At 54.7% G+C, this 19,090-nt stretch overlaps 1 protein-coding gene across 10 annotated transcripts in view; it reads right to left on the reverse strand.

The window, feature by feature from the left end:
* Positions 1–4,029: 4,029 nt before the first annotated feature.
* The window catches only part of Znf664 (zinc finger protein 664), a 33,511-nt gene continuing 18,450 nt past the window's right edge, over positions 4,030–19,090 (reverse strand). For 3 of the 10 annotated variants that reach the window (XM_063225370.1, XM_063225368.1, XM_063225371.1), the window contains 2 exons: positions 7,687–7,759; positions 4,030–7,595 (listed from right to left, as the gene is read on the reverse strand). In XM_063225370.1, coding sequence (XP_063081440.1) covers positions 6,247–7,032 — 786 coding nt within the window. In that variant the 5' untranslated portion in view covers positions 7,033–7,595; positions 7,687–7,759 and the 3' untranslated portion in view covers positions 4,030–6,246. 10 annotated transcript variants of the gene reach the window in all.

The raw sequence follows: 19,090 nt of genomic DNA on the forward strand, positions 1-19,090 counted from the left end.
CGGAGAGGTAAAGAAACTGCCTGAGGTCACACAGCACAGTCTCCATGGAAGGGCTCTGTCTTTGGATCTTGCAGCAGCCTCCCGACCAGCCAGCAGTGCCCCCGCAGTCTGACTGCCTCCCCCTGGCTTGGGGGCTGCACATCTCCAGGCCTTGAGCAGACAGACAGACAGACAGCTGGATGTGGGAGATACGCACACACAGACTGATGGCGGGACAGAGAGGACCACTGTAGTGGGGAGGAAGGGATTGAGCCACCACAGTCCAGGAGGGGAGGGCGGGATCTGCCCTTTGGCCTATGGCATCCTTACCAATCGTTCCTGGCAGGCTCAGGGCTGCAGGACTGACCTCAGAGGTGACCTCAGAGTTGGATGCTTGCTGCAGGCTCAGGGGATTCTGTTAGTTCCCCAGGGGTGGAGAAGAGCAAAGAGGACACCCCGACAATGGAGCCAAACCAGGGGTCACCACTGCTCCTGCTTGGCAGGGTCCTAGAAACTCGTGTCTCAGTGGGGTCTCTCAGTCAGTCAATCACTAAGACCTGGGCGAGGTGCTGCTTTGCTGATAACCAGAGCTTTGGGGAGCCCCACCCCAGGAGGGAGAGCACGTGCCACCTGGCCCCAGGGCCCAAGTGGCCACACAGCACTCTGGAGCTGCTGTCTCGTGAGGCGTGGGTGGATGGGGCTCACTCTGCCACCCTTCGGTGTTTGTGCTCGCTGGGCCATTCACAGGTGAGAGCTTAGGAACCGAGGATGCTGGTCACGAAGACACAACTGTCACTTGATAAAAGGAAAAGCCCTACACTTCCTATGGTTATTTTCCTGATGCTCATGGCTGCCCTGGAGGATTCACGCAGTGCTGACCACACAGCCCTGTTGGGTGCAGGCGCTCAACATACCATACCCCACCCGGGACTAAGGACCACGCCAGCTTCCGCAATGCGCTACGTCCCTCTTTAAATTAGCCAACCCGTGCGCACTTCGTGCTCACTCCGTACTCTGTGGCAACTCCTGATTGGCCACAGCTGGATATGTTAGCCAGAGCCTGCATCCCATTCCCGCCCTGCTTCCTCGTGGCAGCCTGTGATTGGTCACGGCCAAATATATAAACCAGAGCCCGCGTAAATAAAGCAGCAGTTAACTGTCGCCCACAAGAGCGTCTCCTGTTTCATTGGGGCTGCGCCGGTCACAGCCGGGTCTCTGTGTGGCCACCTTGCGACTCCGCGAGGACCCAGGGTCACCCTGGGGATGCAGCTTCTCACCACCTCCCAAGGACACCGTGTCCAAGCCAAGGGCCAGTCACGGGAGGACACTGCCTGGCCCGTGGCCTACACAGGTGGCGCTTCCACTGCTGCCCTCTGCCCTCGCCCCTCCCCTCTGTCAGCGGCCTCTGATGTCTGCCCCCCTTTCGCCTCAGCTGTTTGTCATTCGCTTTAGGGGTCTCCTGTCCAGCACAGATTTGCAGTGAGGTTCGTAATCCGACTTGAAAATGCCGTAAGCTGCAGGAGGCACCTCGCCCGCATTTGTGGCGAGACGCGGTAGTCAAGTGTTTGCCACAACTTACTCTGTGCCTTCCTGCTTTCTCCTCTCTCTCCTCCCGACCTTCATGGAGCCACGTGGGCAGCCGTGGTGGGCAGCGTGGACGTGGACAGGCCCCAGGGGCTTGGTAGGGACGGCGTGTGGCGATGGCGGCTCAGAGGTCCAAAGCCTTTGGTTCGTTCTCCAGCTCTTAACAGCATGGGGTCCCCGTGGGTCCCAGGCTTGTCTTGGGAGGGGACAGGACAGTGTGGGGTGGATGGGATGGGGCTAGGACGGCAGGTGTGAGCCTGAGCTGTCACCTTCTCTGGGCTCCAGCAGGTAAAGGGGGAGCCGGAAACTGCACACAGGAGACACCTCCAGGAAGGGTCCCCCGAAACCCGAGAACACCCCACAGCACACTGCAGACCTCGCACCCCAGCTTCACAGCTGGACGTGGCTCCTCTGTGACCCAGAGGGACCCCTCCAACTCCTGCCATGTCCCAGGCCAGCCACCAGGCATCCTCACCTATGCGGACTTCAGCGTGCTGGTGTGGACCGCTCCTGTCCCTCGGCAGCACGGCTCAGCCATGCAGCCAGGGAGGCAGGACGTGGGCGTGGCACACGCACCCTTTCCCGCCATGTCCGTCCCGTCCAGCGCAGCGCAGCATTGCTGCTTCCTCTGCGGTCTCTTGACTGACTTCCCACTGCTAATTGAGCCACCAAGAGCCCGACAAGGAGGTCTGCCCCGCTCAGCCGCTGCAGCCGCTGCCCTGGGTGAGACAGCCCCTCACCACTCGCTCCACGGCCAGGAAGCAGGAGAGAGCGGGTCGGGTCAGGTCCAGGGTCTGGCAGGGCCTCGGAGGCCATGCCCGGAGACATCTCCCTGGGCCCACCTCCTCAGGTGCCAACTGCGGCGATACCCACCATGCCTGTCCTGGGCCCTCTGCCTGGGTCCTTGCACTCAGTGACGACAAGGTGCCAGTCCGTGTATTTCCTGAGGTGCGAGCGTCTGCAAGGCATCCACTCCAGGATACACAACGGCACACTCAGGTCTCTGTCTCCTGCAAGCCTTCGGTGGGCCCCGGGGTCAGTGCTCGCCAGCGGGGACGCTCCCTCCCTCTGCCCGCCTCCTGAGCTCCTCCTGAGGCAGACAAGATGGGATTGAGCCAGCCCGGACGGAGGCAGGGAACCCAGCCGAGTGACTCCATTTCCAGCAGCATCACACCAGTACAGGGGCAGGGCAGGCACACAACAGGCCACGAGGTGTCTAACTCACCCAGAGTGGGAGCGGGCTCGTAAGCTGTTCTTCAGAGCGCCCCTGAACTCAGAGGCTGAAATCTAACCCAGAGCGCTCGCTCCCGGGGTCACCGCTGTTGGAAGCCGTGCGGGTTCTTCCTGGGCTGTGCACACGCCAGGCTGTGCGCTCTGAGCTTCGTGTGGTGTGAGGAAGACCAGCGGGAGCTCCGTTACCTTCCGAATTTCAACTGATTCAGCTTCCACACAGAGGGAGTGGAACACACGGAGGCTGCCCACCCTCCACGACTGGGCCACTGGGCTCCAGGCCTGCAGGGCCCCCGGCCCCTGCAGCTCAGCAGCTGCTCCCCCAGAGCCCCCACTCTTCAGCCTGGCAGCCTGGTCCTTCCCCTTAGCTCCACACTGCTCACCACTGGCACAGGAAAGCCTCAGCTGCATGGTCCTGCCCGCCGCGCCCAGCTTTACCTTCTGGTCCCGAGACACAGGTGCTTCCTCCTGCTGCAAGGCTCACCCCCACCCTCCCTGGGCCCTGCCCCCACTGAGATGCCCCAGGTCCTGGCAGTGCTTGCTGGGGCAAGAGAACTGGGAGCCCCGGGCCTGGCCTGGCCTCCCAGGGGGCTGTGCTTCCCTTCTCCCGCCATCCTGGGGGTGGGCGTCAAAGCCCCCACAGGTCAGAGGACACTGCACTAGGCCAGTGCAGACACCATTCCTGTCCCTGCCACCTCTTGCCCTGTGGTGATGCCAACCTTCCCCATCTCTTCCCCGCCCTGATGTTACTGCTGAGTACTTTTCCAAGTCCTGGCTTCCTGGTTACCCTCTTTTCCGTATTCCCCAGGACAGCTAACTACACAGCTGCATTGCTACAGAGCCATGGCTTTAAGGCTTTCTAAGCAGGGTGCTCCTCTGAGGTGGACAGGGAGGTCACTGTGAAGTCCCTGTGACCTTGTTCTCCCCAACATTTCAGCGCACCAGGCGTACTCTGCCACTCTGCTCCCCTCAGGGCCAGCTTGGCCGCTGCCACCTCCGTGCTGTGACTTCCGCAGGTGTCTCACTGGGCACTAGGGGCAGTGGGCAGGATGAGTGGGCCGAGAGGAAGCAAGGTCCGCAGGCACCGTAATGGCAGTGGCAGGGCACATGGAGAACGCGTCTGATGCCTGCTTTAACATCATTAAAATTGGTGTAAAATCTGGGGCGGAATGCACAGGGACCCCTCCCCGACACACCAGGGTCACTGATTCACACCACAGCACACCAAGCACGAAGCCCTGTTATAAAGTGATTTTATTAAATTGATTTGGACATACTGTAGGTCAAATAATATTTTCTGAAGATAACAATTATGGGCTTTAAAGCTTGACATAAAATTAGTAGCTTCAAAAGTGTTAGTCATATCCCCAGCAACAGCATGATAAAATAATTCAACTATGTAGAAATATAGAACTCTAGGACTAGCTGGAAACTTGGAAATCATTCAGCCCAATATCCTCATTCAGTGAGAAAACTAGACTCAAAGATTAAGCGATTCGCCCAAGCTCTCATACCTAATAGTAGTAAAGCTAGAAATCAAACCAATTTTTTCTAAAACTAAAATTCTATCAATGATATTTCGACGGGCTCTCTAGCAACTAAAAGTCTAGGCTGACCTCTACTGCTCCACACTACCGTGACAGGAAGGCGACCAGGTGCTCCAGTTCATCGCACCATGGCCACAGGCCTGCAGGGCCCGCCCACCCCGGAGAGGAGGATGGGAGGGCCCACCGGCCCCACCTCACCCCCAGCACCCAGGCCGGCCCACCATGCTGTGGGCTCCTGCAAACCCCTTCCAGCCAACAGAAGAAACTAACTCAAGATGGAGAGGGAAATCAAAGTGTGGTTTCAGTATTTTGGTAACTATTTTAAGAAATTCGTTTCCTGCCTTGGACGGTGGACAGGCGCTGCCACGCTGACCACCCACGTCAGAGCTTCGCAGACCCTCAGTTTCCCCAAAGACTTCCTGAGTGGGAGGGCTGCGTGTGGGGAACCAGAGACAGGAGTGAGGAACAAAACCAAGGTGAGAACCAGCTAGCCGCTCTCGGCCAGGTCCTTGGGGACTTTTGGCCTTCCCACATTCCTCGAGTTCCCCCGCATGAGTTTTTAATACCAATCAGTAAGAGCAAACAAAACAAAACAAAACAGGCCCATGATGGCAGGCTGCCTCGAGGCTCAGCACACTGACCTGGGGCCTGGCCAGCCCCGTCCCAGCAAGCAGCACCTGAGGGGCGGCCGTGGCCCAGCCCTGGGCCCTGGTAGGGCCTCCCTGACCCCAGCTAACGCCGCCCACCCCCACCCCCCACTCTACTCACCACCCTAGTGTATTTTCTTCATAGCACTTAACCACTACCTCAAACTACATTATTATCTGTTTACTTGCTTATCTGTGTTCTCCACTGTGAGAGCAGGACCGTGTCTGTCTGACTCAGGGGGGCATCCAGCACCCAGCATAGCCCTGGCACCCAGGTGTTCAATAAATATTTGCTGAACGAAAGAAGAATGCAAAGAATGACAGCAGGACAGACACGCCTGCCTGGAAAGGACAGCGACCAGATCCAGAGTGGCTCCTCCCACCACCCCCTTCTCCTAAGGTCTCCCCTGGCTTGGAAGGAGCACCCCACGTTGCAAAGAAAGCTCAAGGGCGCATGGCTGGAGGGACAGGAGTTTCCACCCCGCTTGCTTCTTCCTCCTGTTACTTACTCAGCTGTCCCTGCTAAAAAATCCAAGTTCACAATACGTGGTGCAGCCACTAGAAGATAAGTCTGCAGCGGAGACACAGTGAAGGGCAGAACCACAGCACGGACGCTGCAGAGCGTGTGCGCCTGCCCAGGACTTCTGAGGGGCCGAGTGAGGGGCAGGAGCCACCCAAACTCTAAACCAAACCGAACGCCATCTAGGAAGGGGTATCTGAGGACATGAGGTAAAGTGGGTGCAGAAATAATGGGACTCACGGGAAGCTATGGAGCCGAGCCACACGGCCACCTCAGAAACACCAAGGCGCTCGGAGCGGGAGCTGTCCGTCCTCACACACACCGCCCAGGAGGGGACCGAGACAAGTGGGGTGGGAGCTCCCTCGGGAGCCCAGGGCGGGCCCTTCTCAGGACAGCAGGCTGAAGGCGGCTCAGGAGGCTGGCCCTGACCCAGCCTTTGGGCAGCCCCTCAATGGCTGAGGCATCGTGCCAGGTCCCGGAAGTGCACGTCTGTGCCCAGGACGACAGGACTCGCCAGGTTTGGGCGAGAGTTCAGACGGCTCCCACCGCATTCAAAGCCTACATGTGAAACACACTTGGCAAGAACCAGTGAACCAAAAATTGAACCTCACCTACGTCTCCTCAAAAAGAATGATTTGCTGGGGGCTGCTGTCAAGTCTTTCTCGGGTCAATGTAGGTATATACAGCGTTTCCTTCCTAGTGGCACTTATGGGTTTTCAGGTTAACTTAGCAAAATGTTTTATATAACTGATATTTTGAGATGGTTTCTCTCCTTGGTGTGTACTCTCTGGTGGATGCAGAGACTAGTGCTCTGGCTGAAGGCTTTCCCACACTCATCGCACTTAAAGGGCTTCTCTCCTGTGTGCACTCTCTGGTGGATGCAGAGGCTGGAGCTCTGGCTGAAGGCCTTCCCACACCCACAACACCTATAGGGCTTCTCTCCTGTGTGCACTCTCTGGTGGATGCAGAGGCTGGAGCTCTGGCTGAAGGCCTTCCCACACTCGTAGCATTTATAGGGCTTCTCTCCCGTGTGGACCCTCTGATGCATGCAGAGGCTGGAGGTGTGCCTGAAGGCCTTCCCACACTCTTCACATTTGAAGGGCTTCTCCCCCGTGTGGACCCTCTGGTGCATGCAAAGGTTTGAGCTATTGCTGAAGCCCCTGCCGCACTCACTGCAGACATAGGGCTTCTCACCTGTGTGGACCCTCATGTGAATCTGCAGGTGGGAGCTCCAGTTGAAGGCCTTGCCACACTCGTAACATTTATAGGGCTTCTCCACCGTGTGGATCTTTTTATGTCTATTGAGTTTTGTTGTCGTGCTAAAATCCTTGCCACAATCGTCACATTTGTAGACCTTCTCTCCTGTGTGGTCCCGCCAGTGAATGTGCAGCTCAGATATGTGAAAGAAGCCCTTGTCACACTTGTCACACTTATGGGGCTTCTCGGCTGTGTGGACTTTCTGATGCATAAACAGATCTGCTCTCTCAGAGAAGAACTCCCTACACATGGGGCATTTGTAGATCATCTTTCCTATTTGGTACCGTGATTCCGAGGAGAAACTTCCCTCTGGCCCCTGCGGCCCGGGCTGCTGTTTCACCAGGCCTCGCCTGGCCTTGTGGCAGTCCACCTCAGGCTTGCCCTGGGAGGCAGGGCCAGGGCCGCCCAAGTTCCCCCCCACTTGTCTTCCTGTGCAAGGCTTCGTCCTGCATAGTGTCCCTCACTCAGCGTCCCTGCGGGTTATAAAGCGACATTTACTTCCACAGCAACTCCGTAACTCACTAGTAAAGAACTGGGTTTAGGGCCTGAGTTTCCAGCATTCCGAGGGGCTGCCAAGGCGCCACTCTCTGCGAGTTTAGGCCCCTGGAACCCTCTCCTTGGAGGGCAATCTTGGGCTTCCCACAGCTAGAGACAGGACTACACAGTGTGTCCCCGACCTCCAGGGTGAGCCGGCACCTGCAGCCTCCCAGGAAGTCAGCGCGGTGCTCTGCCTCCTCCACATCAGACAGGAAGCTTCCTACAGGCAGCTCCTGGCTCCCGGCCGGGGCCCTGCCCCCAGGACAGCCCAGCAAGGGCGATGCGCCAAGTCTTCTGCAACAGAGACACAGCCAGTTAATGGCGCCTGTTGTGGCGGGAAGCTGCGGCTGCCGCTCTCTTTGATTTTATAAGGTGACATGCATACCGCAGAGCTCTTCTGGTCCTGAGGAAACAGCCGCCGTCTCTGTTCCAGAGGGATGTCTCTCGGCTCTGCAGGGCTGGGGAAAAGAATGGCAGAGATGAGCTGCTGTTCAAGGTCAGGCACATAATCCACTCAGAGCTGCCCAGGCAGCCACTGAGACACCGCCAGGGGAGGTGCTAGAGAGAAAGCCGCCCTCCACCCCCAGCAGACAGGCAGGCAGCGGTCTCTGCCAGGCACAGGGAAGGGGCACTCGGAACTCAGCAGTGACAATGCCACTGATGGGAGAGGTCACCTCACATGTGATGCACAGAGAACACGGGCGCCACAATGGCACCGGGCCTCCCCTTAACCACCCTGCCCGTTTCTTCACCCTACAGCCTCACTCAGGCCCCCACAGCAGGCTGTGTGTCAGCTGGCCTGTGCTGCCACACCAGGGTCCTGCCGACTCCTCGTATGGGCAGTTACCGTTCTACCCCTTGGCTCTGATCCTCCCCCTGCACCACGAGGCAAGCGCTGTGAGGGAGGCTCCGTCCGCCCGTCTGTCCGTGCCACCTGCGGAGCCCTCGGGAGGCACGGAGGCCTTAGGACGCCCTCACTCACTTTCCACAGCCTACTCCATTTGGGGGAGCAGTGAGGCTGCCCTCCCGGGCTTGGACAACAGCACACAGAATGAGGCGACACCAGAAGAAAAGAGCCCCAGCCACAGCCTGAACTCTCTGGGGTCACGCCCGGCCGGTGATCTTTCACCCTTCTATGGGACACAGTGGTGCTCAGATTAACTAAGTTAAACCACGAGACCAAAGTGACACTTCAGTAGTATGTCCCACAGGGAGACAGGGTGTGGGGGTGACTGAGGGGACTTCACAGCAAAATGCACTGCTCCTGGGTGGAGGGTCAGGGTAGTGAGATTCACCCAGGCAGAACCTCCATCAGTACAATTACAGCCTTCTGTCTGGGAGAACTACACATGCAACTGTGCTTGGGCCTAGTAATCGCTCATCTAGAAATCCACCTGAAGGTCCGAAGCTAAAACAGGAAATGTTTGGGGTCACGACCGCTGCCTGAGACAGTTTCCACCTCAGCAAAACCCGCTGGCAGCCTTCCCCGCCGCCAGCTGCAGGGTAAGTGGGGTCCAGCCCAGCATTCCTGGTCCTGCCCAAGACGCAATGCTCAACCATCAGACACGGCCGGCAGGCCCAAGTGAGCAGTGCTTTAGGTGGAAACGGGAGGTGGAACAGCACACACCCTGTGGCTCCACTTGCGGAGGGAGGAAGGCACTGTGAGGCTGGCGCTTTCGTTTTTGTGCATAGAAATCAGCACGGTCAAAGAGGAGGGAAAGCTCCCTTCCTGGCCACCTTCGGGAGAGGAGGGCGTGGCGAGGCGGTGCACGTCCTGAGACACACAGTGTCTACAGTGCGGGCTTTGGGAACACACACATGCATGTTTATGTATTCAAATAACAGAACTGAACGGAAAAGGAAAGTGAGCCTCAAAATTTAAAACACAGAGGGTGAACCATAACCCCATGTCTGTGACTCAGGGGCAGCCTGCCAACCATGCACACAGAATGCCCTGCGGATGGAGACGCCAGGGGCCACGCCGTGCTTCCCATCTGGCAGGACAGCACGAACAATTCCCAGGACCACTGTCAGGAGCACACTCAGCACAATAAAAATAGGACAGACACATGGTCAAAATAGGGGGAAGTCCTATAACGCAAACTTTAAATACAGACGCTTCAATTTGTTTTTCAGGAGCTGTCACCAAAAGCTGAGGCAGAGCGAGCCATGGCGATCGCTGGCTTCAGGACCACAGCTCATGTAGAAAACAAGGCTGGAAAAATCTTCTGATGCCAAAAGCAGGAGCCCTGCACTGCCCCAGCACGGGCCCTCAGGAAGACGCAGAGGAACCTCTTGGAATTCACATGCAAATCCAGGTGCTCCCTACACCTGGAAGGGCCTCAATAATTCAGGGTGACAGACTACAGCTGCCAACGTCCCTGAAAGGGGAGAACAAAGCACCCTGCCTGTTTCCTCCACGCACTCTCACCCCACGGCCAGCGAAGCCCCCAGGCACGGGATGCAGACCCTGACAGACAGCAGTGAGAAGATGTGAGCTAGGAGGCCACTGAGCAATCTCAGCGGGACTCCAAGAGGAGCCAGAAGGCAGTATGGGCCACCAGCTCGGTGGCACACTCACAGAAGCTTTAGGGCACCAAGGGAACTGGGGAGCAAGCAGATAATCCGAGGTGAACCCTCTGTGGGGCGGCCGCCCCGAGGTTTGCAGCTAGTGCAGAGCGGAGCAGGAGAGGGGTGGGAGGCTCTAGATAGAGAGGAGGCCCAGCAAAGGTTAGGCTTAGGGTCACAACAGGGTGTCCCTCTTCCCAACCCGATGCCCATAAGCCAGCCGCCACGCATAGGTGACTAAGGAAACCTGATTGGAGCCGGAGGGTCACAGGAAGAGGCCACCTCACAAAGGCGCAGTCCTGAAGTGCTGTCTCTAACACGCCTCAAGGGGGAAGAAGGGGGTAACAAAGGGAAGACACCCTAACAGTAACAAAGTAACACCTAACAGAACCCGGAGGGCAAGGCGGAGAAACAGACGTAAGCTAAGCTGGTCCAGTCCCTTTGCGTGGCTGGAGTTCATGATAAAAACTCAGGGAATGCTGAGCAGACATTCTGCTTCCTGCTCTTCTCACAGCAGCAAGCGAATCCCCTGAAGCCATGAGCCGAGTGGATGTGCTCCCCTTAAACTGCAGGTGCTGCATGGCTTGCACCCGGCTTGCACCCTGATGTCTCCCAAAGCCTCATGTGATCATGGGTGGGGCTTTTTGGTGGCGGATCTAGGATTGGTGCTGCTGGGATCAAGGGTGTCCGTGCCACTCACCTTTAAACCTGGTAAAACATAAGGGGCAGAAAGAGCTGTGGTCATTGTTGTCTCCTGCTTACTGTTCTGTGGTCTTCCGCCTACCATGAAACAGTTCTCTTCTGTGATGCCTCTCTGCCATGTGCCACCCTTCCCTGGAGCCAGCCAGTTATAGATTGAAACCTCTACAAACTGCGTGCCAAAATAACCCTTTCCTCTTTAACAGTGGGTGTTGGGCAGTGTGTCCCTGCAATGAGAAAAGAAGGACAGAATTAAAGTAACTAAGACAGGTATTTTGTCCCAGCCACAAAAAAGTGACTAATACAGAAAACTGCACACAGAATGAGGGCTGCTGCTGTGATTGTTCTTGGTCATGCAGAGGCCTCTGGAGCTGGCTGCAGAAGACTCTGGAAAGGTCTGGCGATGCCAGCTAGTGAAGCCCCGAGTGTTGTGAGCCAAGCGTGCTGGGTGACTCCGGCTGGAGCTCAGACCAGACTGCTGACAGGCACGTGGACAGGAAAGGTCAGACTTAGGAAGTCCCAAATAAGCACCAGAGACTAGAAGAGACGCCATGTGTGTTAACACTCTGACAATGAATCTGTCTGTGTTTCGCCCATGTGTCTTAAGACTGTATGAGGCTTAAAAGCGGCAGACTAATCTGGCAGAGGAAATCTCAAGGCAGTCCAATGTTCAGGCTGTGGCATCGGTACTTCCTCTATGTGAGATCTATGTGAAAATCAGGAGCAAAAAGTAAGGCTGAGGCCATTCGTGGACCAGGGCTAGAGAGAACAAAGCTGCAGCAGCAAGCAAGCCCCATCTGGAAGGCAGCGCCATGCGCAGGGCACCAGCAGACTGGGACAGAGCCCAGCCCCCTCTCCATGTATGGCCTGGCAAACAAGAAGTACCAGCCTCCGCCCCGCCCCACAGGCCCCTGGCTACTGGGAGAAACAGGCTGTGATGATGGCCATGGAGGTGAAAGGCAGCTGGACGCCTGTGTGCTCGGGTGTTTCACTAGCACGGCAGGTCTAGGGCCAGTGGGCTGACCATGGGTTCCGAGGGCAGCGGTATGCACTGTGGCATCTAGGGGATCTCCTTCTCAGGGTTGCAGCCATTGCTGATTCCCTGTGGTCTTGTTTTGACCTGTATCATTTCTATTGTTTTGTTAGGTTGGGTTTTACTCTCTCTTGTTTTGTTTGATCATGTTAAATATGAAGACAGAAGCAACTATTTCAAAGATAGCAAGACATATTATGGTAGCATTTTTGGATTCACTATAGGCTTGCTTCAAAGTCCTTTATTGCATTCATTGTTGTGTTTCTACTGTTTCTATTTTATTCTGTTCTGTTTGATTTTGGCTACATCTCAAGTTATCTGTAGCTATTATGAAGACATCAAAAGGCATTATGGTAACTACTGTTGATTTTGTAATGTTATGAAGTGCTGTATCTCTTACACTGGTTTGTTTTGATTGGTTTTATCCTCTTTAAAATAAAAAAAAGTAAAGCTGAAAAGTATGAAAGATTTGCAGTTTTACCAGACAGGAAGTACCTGCAAAGCTGAGGGTGGGGGCCAAGGACAGGAAGGTTGCTAAAGCGACTTCTGCCACAGAGGAGCAGCCAAGCATTGTGTGTCAATGCGAAAGATGCTTGAAAGCATCTCAGGAAAGAGCCAGACTACATATCGCAGGCTCAAAGTGTGTTAAGGTAAACTCTGAAAGGCCCTTTGCCCTGAAAAGACAACACAGGGAGCCCTGCCATTCAGGGCCTCCCAGGTCCTGAGCTGAATCATCCAAACCCTGTATCCACGGACTCCAGCTATTGCTGGAGCTGGTGGAGACCCCGGCATCGCCCACAAGGTGACAATTTTTCATTTCTGCACGCAGAATGCAGGAGTTGTGGGGCTATGGAGGCTTCCACTCCCATTTCAGAGGAAGGCTTAAGAGGCCAGGGAAAGCCCCACTCACAGGGTGATGCAGGAAGCTGTGAGAGAAGCAGCAGGCCCAGGGACGACCCCAGGGAGCTGGCGATGGCAGCATGGGGACATCTGTGGAGGAAAACCACAGGCAGCAAGCAACCAGCCCGAGAGAGAAGCCAGGAGGGCTGCAACAGGCGAGGCCAAGGGGCAGGGCTGCCCGAGCCCTCGGACCCCGGCACCGCACACGGAGTTACAGCGCCTCACACTCCCCCTTCCAGGTCTGAGCCTCGCTGTGGCCTGTTCCTTTCCACTCCCTTCCTCTTCCCTCCTGGAATTACAATGTTTACCCTGTGTCGTCATATTTTGGAACTGTCTGTCTTTTCAGTCTTTACATGGCTTCACAGCTAAGTTTGCGTGTGTCCGAGGGACTTGCCTCTTTCACCACTGGAACTGCCGTGGCCTTTGGCAACCATTAAAGATGGACTAAATACATTCTGCACAACGAGATGGCCATGAGCCTTTGCGGCAGAATGTCATGGCTTAGATCTACACGTGCTCCAAAGAGCTTGTGTGCACAACTGAGAGGGTGCATCCCTGCCCCGCCCTCCGACCCTGTGGCCGCGGGCTGTGCGGCCTTCCACCACCCGCTCCCTCCACAACCACGCTCCTGCCTTGGCGCCAGCTGACTATGAACTGAACCCACCAATGCCATGAGGCAAGTTAATTCTCTCTTCTTGAAATTGTGGCTGTTAGGTATTTTGTCCCAGCAACGGGAAGGTAACTAAGCACCAACCTGAGCACTGGAAGACACACTGCAGGCTTCTCTGCAGAGCCAGAAAGGTAACAGTCCACAGAGCAAGACACAGAAAGCAAGGCCACCGGCTTACTCCTCACAAGCCAACCTAGTGCCCACTTTACTAAGTCAGGCGGCAAAGGTGTGGGCACTCATCAAAGCTGGCCTCCAGGAACGCTGTGTAGCTCAGAAGGGCCTGGGACTCCTGTAGTGGCCCTAAAAATACCCAACCCCCAAGGAGTCCTCCGGAGGAGGATCCAGGCAGTCCCCACATCCAGTTTCCTTAAACACCAGGAAACTTGCCCAACAGGATCTGCTCTGGGCCACATCCCTGGAAAGGTGCAGGGGAGTAAGCACCACTGCTTAGGAAAAAGAAAATAAAGCAAAAAATTCCAGAAAACGTGCTAAGTGATGAACCCAAAGACCAGAAAGGCAAACGAACTACAAAAGGGGCTCACTACTATGCACCTTCCTGAGCTGGCGCTGCCAAGTCAGCCCCCCAAATGAAGGGGCAGCGGTTCCCAAACACACCATGTGCAACATCCTACAGGGGAGTGATCAGGGGATATCCCACCTGCCACCCTGAGGGGCCCGTACCCCACCCTGCAGCAGCCCACCTGCCAGGGGCAAGGCTCAGATTCTGCACATGTGGCCTCAGGTGAGCACTGGACCTGCATTTGAGAACTTGAAAGGTAAATTCTGAACCCATTAAAGCCTAAAATTTCAATATCCGTCTCCACAGCCGGTGCACCCCCTGGAGAGCCTTTCCTGCCTCCCTGCAGTCGTCAGTCAGGTCTGTGCTCATCACACTCAGACCAGGGAGCTCCTGCATCGACGCTGACCTCTCAGCACAGGAGAAAGTGAGGGGAAAGCAGGTAAACAGCTCACGCTGAGATGCAGGAAGTATACAAAAATGAGTGTCAAAAACCAGGAAACTTTCCCAAGACAGTATCTGCTCTGGGCCACATCCCTGGAAAGGGGTGTCTATGGCCAGGGACACAGCACAGATGGGCCGCTCCAGCACCAGCAGTCCACACCTGCTCAGCCGCAGGTGCCACACAGCAGAGTCTGCTGCAGCACCTGCATTTCCTCCAGCAGACCCTGTGCAGGCAGCAGACCCCACTGGTCACCTCTTCGGGACTCTGTGTCCTCACTCCTGTAGCAGAACTGGAAGGGAACAGCCCCCTGCCTGGGAAGAAGGTAAAGACATTGGACTGGAGCTGGGGCCCAAATGTGGACCTTGAAATGTGGATCATATAACATACATGCCTAGCTACCCTTTCCACAAAAACTCCATTGAGGAAAAAACAAAAGGTGGGGGTCTCTAACTTTTCATAACTTTCTTGATGTAACAACCCCAATGTTGGGTTGCAAGCCAGCAACTCTCAAGCAGGGGTGCCAGTCTCCACAGGGCAGGGTGGCATCTGAGGGGCACCGTCTACTGGGCCTGGCATGAGGATGACAGGCCGTGTCAGAAGAAAGCCAGCTGTTAATGTGAGGTGAGGTCCAGAAGGCTGGCTGCAGGAGGGACACGGCTCCTGGTGACATTCAATACACACAGGGTACAGAATCAAGAAAGAAACTCCAGTCACACTCCTGACTAAGCTTCAGTCATGCAGCCTGGGTGCCACACTGTACCCAAGTCCAGCCACATCCATCCCAGCAGAAGTGGTTGAGCACGCAAGGAATGCTGTCCTGCGGAAGGCTGTGACCTTGGTGTAAGGACGGCCATGGAGCTGCCACCTCTGGAGGAAAGACTGCAGCCCAGCAGCTCACCCTGCACAGCCAGCCGGGAAAGCAAGGCCTCCAGAGGACACGCAGGTGTAGAGATGTCGGGCTGGCACCTGGGCACAGGCATGAGGCTGACGAGGCTGATGGGGGTGCGTGGGGAAGAGACGCCACATGAGAATCTGAGGGGCGGTACTGTATGTAATAGGGGAGTGATCTGTATGTAACCAGAGAATGATCTGTAACAGGGGAGTTACTGTATGTAACCAGAGAATGAAATTTAAAAGCATACCCACCTCAGCCTGATGGTTCCAGGCCAGTATGTCCCCTAATCCTGCATCTCACATATGGGTGTATGTAGCATTAGTCAAAACGCAAGCTTCAGAACCCCAGGCCAGATGGTGGTGCCCGGTGTTGTCTGCACACAGCACTCGGCTCCCAGGGCAGCAGCACTCTAGTGAGAACAGCAGACAGCTGACAGTCTCTGAACCTGGGTTCAGCCCCACTGAGGGTTAGGGTTGGGGTTAGGTCTTCACAGCCCCACTCAGCCGTGCACGCTGCACCCTTCTGCCCTCTGGACATGAGTGGCCGTGCCTCCTGGACACCTTTTCACCCAGCACTCTCCGGCCACCACCACCCACGCCATCCTTTCCTGCCATCTCTTCCTCCACTCCCCTCTCGATGCTGGGGTGCTCCAAGGCTCCGACCCGGACTCATCTTTTCTGAACATCTTATTCCTTGGAACCCTACCTGGCCATGGGGCCTGACACCCCACCCTGATGCCAGCTCCCAAGTTTCACCTGCAGCCCTTTCTGGCCCACAGACATTTCCAAACCCAGCCTACACTCACACTCACACTCACACTCTCTCACATCCACGTCACCCTCGGTTGTGCTTTCCCTCCTCCCTGCCATCCCACCACCAGCCAAATCTCCACTTCCTCTATCCTGCCACGTCCATCTGCCCACAGCCTTCTTCCCTAGGCTTGAGCCCTGCAAGCCCCTGGCTCTTGGCTTTCCATCTCGCTCCTCTGGCCCTGCCCTCTAGCAAAAATCAGCCAGTCTTTCTTTGTTTTGGGGACCAGAAATCAAACTCAGCACCTCACACTTGCCAGGGAGGTGCTGTGCTACTGAGCAATCAACACTGGCCTCAAGCACCCTGGGAACCCTAAACAGTGCCCCTCCCCTGCAGGCCACGGGCTCGGGCTCACAGGCTAGACCTGCCCCCATGCGCTCTGCGCCCTCCCTGCTGCCCCTCAGAGTGGTCTTCCTCAGGTCTGGCACAGCTCCACAGTGCTTCTCTTACTCACACCTGAGGCCCCCTGGCTGCTGACAACAGGGAACCTGAGCTTTATTCCCACAAGGTACAACAGGGTGCTGAGTCTGGTCAGCCTCAGGCTCCCACCGTGCCTCCTGCTGTGTGCGCCCCTCCCAAGGGGACCCCACAGAAGGGTGGACCCGGAACTCTGCTAAGGCTCCACTGCAAAGCAATGACAGTGAACAGGTATAAATAAATAAATTAATTAATTGTGTTCATTTTTTTTTTTTTTGTCTTTTTCGGTTTTTATCAGTACCAGGGATCAAATCACAACCGCCTACTTGCAAGGTAGGTGCTTATGCCGCTGAGCTAAATCCCCAGCCCCCAATAAATAAATTAATTAAAAAAAAGAAAGCAAACAGGTGCCCAGGTGGGAACAGGACATCTAAAACGGTGGTGTGAAGGCTGGCAGCAACCTTCTCCAGGACCTGGAATCCTGACACTTGGAAAATGACAAATTGGTGAAGAAAAAGCAGCAGAGCGCTGGGAATGAAAAAGCCAACAGGAAAACAGAAGCTGCAGAGCAACCAAAGAGCCAGAGAGGAAGGAAGTGGCAGAGTGCTGACCCGGTTCCGGGTTCCTGGGAGGGGATGGCAGCCCTGAGTGCAAACACTGGCACGAGCGGAGCGGGCAGCCTCCGTGGAGGCGGGGCTACGGCAGCCACTTCCTCTGCAGCGCAGGGCAGCCAGGCCTCGAGCCACAAGGGGGAGTGGGCGACACAGCCAGACGCAGCCAGCAGCCACCCGGGAGGGAGCCCCCAGCCACGGGAATTTTCTGCACCCGCTCCCCTTTGGGGGGCGGGAGCTGTTTCCTTTGTCCTTATCTCTTGCTCCTTGTTTTTATTTTTTCTTGTCTTTTGTTACTGTTACCTACTTTTATCAACTTTTATTCTTTAACTGATTTTTTATTTCACTTCTTTCCACCTCACCTTCCTTTTCTTCTTTGCAATGTCTGACTTCATTCACCCCTGACCCTCCGGTACTATCCATCAGCTTTATGAATTTTCAGCCACGTGGCTGGCCATGCTATTACTGTTGCCTTCTTTTCCACTCTTAGTGGTGGTATAGTTGTTGGTTTTACTAGTATTCACTCTGTGTCAACGTTTGCTTTGCTTTGTGTCCGTGTTATTACTGTGGCTTTTTCCTGCTGTCAAGGGTGGCACAGCTACAGCTACCTGGTCCTCACTGTTCACCAATCACCAGCTGCTCTGACTCTGGTATTACTGGTTTCTATTGTGAGTGGTGGCATAGCTGTAGATCTTAACTGGCTTTCACCATATGCCAGTACCGAGTCTGTCTCTGTGCTGTTTGTTTCTCCTCTGTGTGTGTGCGGTGCTGGAGATCAAGTCCCCGCAGAGAGCTGGACACCGTGAAGGTGCTCACACAGTATGCTGAATGGACTGAAGTGATGTGTAAACGTCGGCACACACTCAAACCCAAGGAGGAGGCACAGGGAGACAAATCTGAAGAGACGCCCACAGCGGAGAGTTTCTCTATCCTCAATGACCTTCAGCTCACAGTGGAGAGCAACAGGAGCACAAAAGGCAACAGATGCCAGCACCCCTCCCACCCAAGCACTCACCAGGCCCGACCCCGCTCAGCTCTGGCAAGTTCAGAGTGGTGTAGCTGGGACATCCCAATACTCCTAACTCCCTAAAAGCTGATCTCAGGGACACTGAAGTACAGGAAGCCACAGGAAAAAACCTAAAAAAAGACCTCAAAATGTCTGAAGAGATAAAGGAAACCTGTAAGCAAATGTACATAACATTTAACAAATTCAAAGACGATTTAACAATTTAATTAAATAAAGGATTTTACCAATAAAATGTTTGACAAGCTTAAAGAAGCAGGGAACAGTAAGCTAACTGAGTTGAGCAAGACAAAACACACAATGTCCACTTTGGAAAGAATTACGATGCATAACAAGAGAGCAAGCAGAGACTAAAAAGAAAACCCAGTGGAAAACGGTAGCCAGCCTGACCAATGTGAGAATGGAGGGTCAGAAACCGAAGACAAGGAGTGTAGATCATACATTCAATGACACCCTAAAAATTACAAGAAACCATACTGGGTCCAATACCTGCCAAAAACAAATGGAAAAAAAAAAAAAACCCTTTACCTCAGAATTATAGGAATAAAGCTCGGAAGATAACACAAGTTATAAAAAGTTTATTCGCTAAAACCATAGTACAAAATTTTCCACATTTAAAGGATTCAAACTTCCAATACAAGGCACAGAACCCCAAAAGCCACAAGCAGAAAAGAGGCCATCTCTAGGACACATCCTGGTCAAAATTCCAGAAGTTCAACAAGAGAACACTAAGAGCTGCTAGAGAAAAACACTAAGGCAAGTCCATCGCAACCACGCAGAACAGACTTCTCGGCACAAATGTGAAGGCCAGGAGAGCTTGGGGTAGTTTTTCAAACCCTAAAATGACTTCTATATCCTGCAAAATCAGCCTTCAAAATTGACAGAGAACTAAAGACTTTATAACCTTTTTCTTTCTTCCCTAAAATCCATTTTATTTCAAGGATGAAAAGAGAAGAAAACAGGAGGAGGAGGAAGGGGAAGAAGAACTAGAACAAAATTTGAAACATGTCAGTCGGGGCAGCAATGGTACACTGCGCACTGTCGTCCCCAAATCTTTCACCCAGAGCTCAAGACGTCTGCACTCGACCGGCCGAACACTGCCGGCACAAGTCTCGTTCTTTAGCAAACTCGGAGAATCAGGAGTATAGCTATCCTAACTATTTTTTACACACACACACACACACACACACACACACACAC

The sequence above is a fragment of the Cavia porcellus genome, unplaced genomic scaffold (genome assembly GCF_034190915.1).
Source record: "Cavia porcellus strain 051 isolate PalLab524CR breed Dunkin Hartley unplaced genomic scaffold, mCavPor4.1 scaffold_16, whole genome shotgun sequence".
In the NCBI taxonomy this organism is placed as follows: Eukaryota; Metazoa; Chordata; class Mammalia; order Rodentia; family Caviidae; genus Cavia; species Cavia porcellus.